The sequence below is a fragment of the Pseudochaenichthys georgianus genome, chromosome 12 (assembly GCF_902827115.2).
Source record: "Pseudochaenichthys georgianus chromosome 12, fPseGeo1.2, whole genome shotgun sequence".
In the NCBI taxonomy this organism is placed as follows: Eukaryota; Metazoa; Chordata; class Actinopteri; order Perciformes; family Channichthyidae; genus Pseudochaenichthys; species Pseudochaenichthys georgianus.
Genome location: NC_047514.1, coordinates 20,189,389 through 20,197,278, shown reverse-complemented (window position 1 = coordinate 20,197,278; position 7,890 = coordinate 20,189,389). Strand labels below are relative to the sequence as shown.

General features: G+C 41.9%; 1 protein-coding gene across 1 annotated transcript; it reads right to left on the bottom strand.

The window, feature by feature from the left end:
* Positions 1-337: 337 nt before the first annotated feature.
* purbb (purine-rich element binding protein Bb) lies at positions 338-2,679 on the bottom strand. The gene has a single exon (XM_034095773.1). The coding sequence runs from the start codon at positions 2,662-2,664 to the stop codon at positions 1,648-1,650; it is 1,017 nt and encodes a 338-aa protein (XP_033951664.1). The 5' UTR covers positions 2,665-2,679; the 3' UTR covers positions 338-1,647.
* Between the last annotated feature and the right edge of the window lie 5,211 nt (positions 2,680-7,890).

Below are 7,890 nucleotides of genomic sequence, written 5' to 3'. Positions count from 1 at the left end.
GATTTTTTGAATGTTTGAAATCATAATAACCTGCATATTTGTCAGTGTTGGAATGTTGGAGGATAACATAAGCAAGCTGAATGACCTAAGAGAGATGCATCAGACATTTTAATGACTAAAGGATTCATCCGTTAGTCAAGAAAATACCCAACAACAAGAATAACCCACTGCTTACGTTCATATTCTAGCTGCAGAACTCAGATTATATCTGTAGGAACACAGGGACTTGAACATATACAACAACAACATCAGGTATTGCATTTATAGTTTTTTTTAATTAAGGAAGTGTTATACTTTCACTCTAGAAAAAAAAAAATCTGGAGGTTTCAGTCACAACTTTGTTTTAAGAAATTAACCTTTTTTATTATTATTTTTAGACTTGGAATTCCTTTACACAATACATTTTCCTTTATACGTATTTCAAAATATCTTTTGCTGGTTTGTTCAGTAATATGTTTTCCTATAAGTAGAATCTCATTTCAATATAGTTCTCTTTTGAAAAAAAAGGGAAAAAAAAGAAGAAAAACATCCATCAATTAGTTTCTGTCCAGGGTCTTCACGTGTTGGAAGTTACGTCAGAAAGTGGCCTGTGGCTGGTTGTCAGTTCAGCTCTGACCGTGACAGAGAGGCTGATGGGAAAATTCATCGCTGACGCTCTGCAGTCCGGCAGAGCTGGAAGGTCAGAGGAGCTTTTCGCTGAATCTGATGCAGCGCCCCCCTCCGAATGTCGGATATTTGGACCCTTGTAGTGACATGTGGGAGAAAGTGAGCAATAGAAGTCCTTGGAGGGGGAACAAGAGACTGTCCTCTCTCCACTTGTTGGCTGGTTGTTCTCAAACACCAGGGATGCTCTGGTGTGAAAGTGAATCTTACTTTAAACAACATGATTTAACATTGTATGTAAAACCCAGCTGATCTGCACTGTAATCGACTACAGGAGTCAAAGCTTCAGTTTAGTCTGCAAGGCCCTTGTTGTTTGGGCTTAAAGATAATCCTCAGTAACTTCCCCCTAATATTTTGGGTAATCTTTTCGTTTGACTGCATCCCGCAGGCTTCTGTGCTATTTGACGGCTTCTGATGTGCCAGCTTTCTATACATCCCTCTCAGGTTCATCTGACTGACTTGCAAAAATCCCACAATCTGCCCTGGACTGGAACAGGAACACAATGGATGCTAGTTCTCCCCCCTTACATTGGAGCAAGGAAAACATCTTAAACAGGTTGACTCCTCACTCTTTAAATATAAACTATGTTGCAAATAGGAAAGCATTCATTGGCTTCATTTCTAGTTATAAAAACCAATTTGCTGGTTTTAGTAGGTTCTCTTTTTCTTCTTTATTACAATAAAGCACTCTTTTTTTTTTACCAATGAGACTATCTCAATTACACATTTAGTCCACTTTTTTTTTCACTTTCAGATTCACATAATCACTCCAACCCTCAGCCCTCCAACCCTTAGGATAATACACCAATAATTCCCTGCACATGTACTTTTTTTTTTACGCCACAAAACTTTAGTAGGCTATTACAGCACGATTTGTCATGCACTTTGTCATTTCTGCTTTTTCTCTTTTATGCAAAATACCCCCCCTTTAATTGCAGATCTCTCATGTTACTTGAATAACAGCTGTTTTATTTTTAAATTGTATCAGTCGTCGTCCACGTCGTCTCCCTCGGACTCGTCTCTCCTCTCGTACGTTTTATCCTTCTGCCTCTCCTGGATCTCCTTCATCTCCTCGGCGTATTTGCTGAAAGCTCCTCCAAATTTGCTCCAGGCTTTGAACGGGATGGTGATAGAGTTCCTGTAGCTTGGCTTCACCTCGCTCACACGCAGGAACACTCCGTATTTGTTAGACCCGACGTCGAAAAAGAACCGCTTGGAGTCCACCATAATGGAGGTGCCTTCGGGGAGCTCGCTGTAGCCCCCGGCGGCCATGTTCCCGGCCAGCTCCTCGTCGTCTCCGCCGTAATCATCTATGAGCTTAGCAAGGGCGTCTCTAAACTCTATTAGCCCCTGGGCAGGAAGGGCTATGGTCTGGCCGGACAGCATGCCACCCGAAGGCCCCCCGACTCCATAGCCAGGGCCACGGTTTACGGTCTGCCGGATCCGCAGGAACCTCCCCCGCTGGTTCTCCTTCAAGTCCAGGTAGTACTTGCGGTTTTCCCGGACGAGAAACTCGCTCTTCAGAGCTCGTCTGGGCCCGCCGTCCTCCCCAGAGGTGGCCTGGGCGATCTGCTCGGGACTGCTAGGCCCAAGCTGGGCGTAGTGCTCGATGAAATCCCCGAGGTAGTCGCGGAACTCCGCCGCCACCGACAGGGAGAGGGTCAAGCGACTCTTGGAGCCCCCGGCCCCTACCTCGGCGATTTTGATGAACCTGCCCTTGCTGTTTTGCTTGACGTCCAGATAGAAGCGCTTGTTCTGGATGTCCAGGCGCTTGGACGCTAGTTCCTGGGTCTCCTGGTCCCTCTGGAAGTGCTGGAAGCCGCTTCCACCCGCACCCGCAACCGCACCGCCGCCTCCTCCACCACCGCCGCCTCCTCCCCCGCTACTACCACCGCGCTCACTCCCGCTGTCGCCATCCGCCATCTTCAGCTCCACCATTCGGCTTCTGCCCCTCCGTCCTGCGTAGCTGCTTTCTGGGTTGCGCTCAGCCTTCACGCTCATTGTCGGTGCACGTCAGGGAGCGTTCCAATTGGCCCAACGATCCGCCACTTCCGCGTTAACAGCTCTCCCATTGGTTCGTTGATTTTGTCCGTCACGCCCACATGTCAAATCCAGTATTAGCCATTGGCTCAGATTGAGGTTCCGTTTGCGTTCTGTTTTTTTTTATCCACTCTCCATCTGGTTGTGAAATGTCTTTGTTGTTATGACAAAATATGATGAAAAATATGTTTTCAATGTTGGTAAAATGTGTCGACATACTTTGTTTTCCTACCTAGTTTTCCTACCTACTCCAAGTAGATATAATTTGCCGGTTTCTAATAAACTATTCTGTGATTGTCTATTCTTGCCAGTGGTGGAAGAATATACTTAGTAAGTATTGCAAGAGAAGGTCTCATAAAAATGTCACTTATGTTAAATAACATAATAAATGTAATCTGCCAAATAAAGTTTCAATTACTCAACTACTTCAATTTCTGGTGGTATATGATTACATTATAAATTACTTAGTCATTAATACCCATGTGTGAATGTTTAGTCCATCTCTCATGGGGAGGCGGAACTCATTCAAAGTAATTAATATGCAGTTGGGTAGTTAAATATATAATAATGCATCATATTTTAGAAGCAAGTCAAATATTTTACTAAAATAAAAGTAGAAATCCCACAGTTTAGAAATAGTTGTTGAGGTAAAAGTCCTGCATTAAAACAATAATACTATATAAATAAAAGCATTGGCATCAAATAAAAGTACCAAGAGCTATTATTATGCAGAAAGTCCCATTTCGGACTTATACCCTTAAATTATGTAACCATTAATGTGTAGATAATTTTAATGTTGCAAATATTTGAACTATTTATAGACAGCTTATGAATTTACCAACATTTCTGTTTTTATTCAGACTCAGCTCGCTGAGCTTAAGCTTCTTTTAAATGTGGATAAAACCAAGGTAATGCTCTTTTCAAAAGCTAAACAGACACCAGAGCCTGTTTTAGATAGTGTAACTATGCAAGGAATAAGACTTGAAGTGGTTACCTGTTACACATACCTTGGTATCTGGCTTGATGATTGTCTCTCTTTTAAACTTCATGTCAATAACCTGCTTAAAAAAAAACTGAGGGTTAGGCAAGGTTTCTTTTACAGGAACAAGTCCTGTTTCTCGCTTGAGGCCATGCAGGAAAAGGCTAGTCACTGTAACCTTTTTACCTGTGCTGGACTATGGTGATCTGATCTATTGCACCTGCCCATTGCCTGGTCAAGTTAGATGCTGCGTATCACAGTGCACTGAGATTTGTGACAAACTGTAAAGCATTAACCCATCACTGTACCCTGTATGCAAGGGCTGGTTTGCCTTCGCTAACTGTACGGAGGCTCAATCACTGGTACATTTTTATATACAAAGCCATGTTAGGGAAACTTCCGTCCTACATCTGCTCCCTGATCTCACGGCGAATTGTAAGTGGCTACTGCCTGAGATCGAATGCTGTGGTTTTATTAAATGTGCCAACTGCTAGGACTGTCTTAGGGAAGATAGCTTTTAGATGTGCAGATCCTCTGTCTTGGAACAGTCTGCAAAAGGAATGGAAACTGAGCAATTTGGTTCCACTAAATGTTTTTAAAGCAAGGATAGATGCTATCCAATTGGAAACTGTTGGAATCTGTAAATGTTACAAGCTATGTAAACTGTAGTCGCTGTAAATATGCTGTATGATGTCCTTTTTGTCCTTTCTGTTATGTTTATATGTATTCATGTGGAACCTACTTGCAGCAGGTCACCCTTGAAAAATAGATCAATGATCTCAATGGGATTCACCTGCATAAATAAAAGGTTTGAAATGAAATCAAATCAAAAATCTATAATATATCAAGAAGAAAAAATTGCATACAAATGCCACTTTGTCTCTTTTATGGTGCAGAGAATAAAATCACCTGAAGAAAAACCATTTGTTATTTCTAAAGGAAATTATTCCTTATGGCCAAAAACTCGACTCCTTTTTAATAAATCAATGCAGAGACGATACAAGTTTGTTTTCTTTAAAATGTGATCAAGTTTCCTTTATTTCATGATTATATTTTGTATTATTAATCTGTATCTACAAAGTAACCATGTTTTAAATGTTGTCGAAAAGAAGTATAAAGCAACATAATATGGAAAGTCTTAGGTAAAGGAAGAGCACCTCAGGATTAAATTCAGTACTTCAGCAAATGTATTCAGTTACTTTCAGAGCTGTCCTTGCACTACCTATATCTGTCCACAGGTGGCAGCATTGTCTTATTTGGCCATCAGGTATTATTCAGGTGGATTTCCTCACAGTTGGATTTTATGGAGCTATTTCAGGGTAATACGTTTTGATCATTCAAAAAAATACAATTTATTTGAAAGTTCAAGTTTTTATCCTGAACTTTGAAAAATATAATGATGTATTCAAAATAAAAATAAGTATTTGAAATCATTTTTCAGGTTGAATATTATTTTGATTCAGTTTTAAAAAGGTATAGGTTGGAATCGGGTAGAATGGAGAAACCAGCTCGAGTGCGCTAGAATTTGAAAGTACACAACCGAAAAAAATCTGCCTCTTCCTTCAGACTTCCTTACAGAGCCCCTCCTCCAACACGGAAGGCTGACAGGCAGGTAGGCCATCCAATTATCTGCCGCGGGCCGAGATGGACTTGCTTTTTATTGTCAAAGCATTTAATGTATTAGGCTTGTTTGAGACAAGCAAGACCTGCGCAGTTGCGATCAACGTCTTGCTAGTGCGTTGCATGATGGTTAGTCATTTTAGAGGCTTCTCAATACTCAAATTTCCCCTCCTCGACTCCTCGACTCCTCGGTCCTCCGGTAGTGACCCGGAAATGAATTTCAGCGCGCCATTTTGAAAGACGTCTCATTTCTCTAAATGCACACCGAGGACCGAGGATCGAGCATCGAGGAGGCTCTCTGGAGGAGCTATAACCGAGGATACACTGATGGTTCCTCCACGGCTCCTCCGCGGATGCATTTCCGGGAACGGTGGAGGCGTGACGCACGGCCGGACTTATCTCAGCCAATGACAGCTCTGCATGCATCCCCTGGATATTATTTGAGAACCTGCTCTCATCTCAACGCGATGTTTACAGTGAGAACAGCTGTGAGGTCCTGCAGAAAGCAGAGCAGTGTGTAACATATATATCACTCAGTATAACAGACCTACTCTCTTTATTTGCTTTAGTTTAGTAGATATCTACAAAGAGTCCATATTTTTCTAAAACCATTTAGTGCTTCACATAATAAAATACACAACGGCTGTAGCCTGATTATGCTTTAGCAGCTGTAGGTGTGTGTGGTACAGTATGTAGGTGTGTGTTGTACAGTGTGTAGGTGTGTGTTGTACAGTGTGTAGGTGTGTGTTGTACAGTGTGTAGGTGCGTGTTGTACAGTGTGTAGGTGTGTGTTGTACAGTGCGCAGATGCCGCGGACAGACGGGTCTCAGTTGGTTTGATGTCCTTACTTTTAATACTTGCAAATACAACTTTTGGCCCGTAATTTCAATTCCCCATTTCAGCGACCAGAGAGAGGGGGGGATATATCCAGTCTCTGATTGTGTTACGTTATTATGAGAGTGCTCTCATACTTTAAATTGTATATATTTATATAAATATATTTGTGTGTGTGTGTCCGCATCTGTAGCCTGTTATTGTCTCATTATACCGCACTCTCAATGAATTCAAAGTAAATATGTGGGGGAACAATGTTCAGCTGATCTAAAAGAGATTATAACATATGACAAAACACTCGACAGCTGATGCAGCTGTTGCCACGTAATAATGAACGGACGTCGCTTTAATATGACCGCTCAGAGGAGAGGAGTTCTCATTTCTTTAAACGTCTGCTGCTTCCCCTCCTCTCTCCTCGGTTCCCCTCCTCGGTCCTCCGCTCGCATCTCCTGTGGGCGGGTCTAAGTCTCGAGGAGGGGAGTCGAGGAGGGGAAATTTGAGTATTGAGAAGCCTCTATTTTGTCCGACTTGCTCTGGAGGCTCGCCCACATGAGACTTTGAAATCTCGCAGGACAAAGACGCCCACAGCCTTGAGAGCGAGGCGAGGCGAGTTGGCGCAGTTGCTCTCCACGAGCTGCGGAAGCGAAATGCTTGATGGGAAACGGCTCGCTGGTATCTCGAGCTGAGCGCTCATTGGTGGTTTTTACCACGTGCTGCCGATGAAACTCTCCAATTGGCTGGCAAAAGTTTGTTGTTGTTTTGTGTCAGTTTTACGTCGCCACATCCATTCCCATTTTTCATCATTGTTCCACAATGTTTATCATCATGAAATTAATATCTATATATTTGATACTATACTGCTTACCGTTTTCATACTTTATATATCTTAGCATATTCATACACACTGTTCATACTGCTCACAGGCTGATATCTAGTGTATTCATACACCACTGTTTATTCATCATTCAATTCATTCTATATGTTATTCTGTAGATTGTGTACATTACTTTTCACTTCACTGCTTGTTGCACCTGGTTGGAAGCTAAACTGCATTTCGTTCTCTCAGTACCTGTAATATGTGCAATAACAATAAAGTTTAATCTAATCTTGAGCAGGAACAAATGTATTTACTACATATCTGACATTAACGATTAAACATATTTGTGCATTCTTTATAAATGCAAACCGAGTCAAGCCGACTCCGGAGGTGGCGGTATGCACCTTAAAGTTGTTTGCAATCCGCCAAAAAACCGAGAGAAGAAGAAGAAGATGAAGAAGCCGTCTCCGAGCTGTCCGACTTCAGGCGAGCTTTTTGAGACCTCCCCCGGCTGCGATCGGCTACTCTCGTCTACTTTCGAGGCGAGCCGCAATGTGTCTCAAACAAGCCTATTCATTGCTATCGGGATGTTAAGAGCATTCCATGGAATATAACAAAAAGTGTTTCTTTAGTGAATTACCTACCCCACCTTTAAGTCCTCTTCTTCTAAAAAAGAAATTCCCTGATCCATTACCAAGAAGTCGACCTCAGTGTCCTAGAAGATGATAGCTTTGGAAAAACACTGTTTCTCAGTAATTGTGCAACAGGAAAACCATAAGCCGATTTTTCAAATGAATCCAGGGAATTTAACACACATATTGAACTGGGACAAATAGTTCTCCCTTTGGTCTGAATCTGGAACAAATATTGTATAAAAATAAAAGCAGAAAGGAGTAGATTATTATATGAATCTCATTAGATGATAATTAGACTTTTT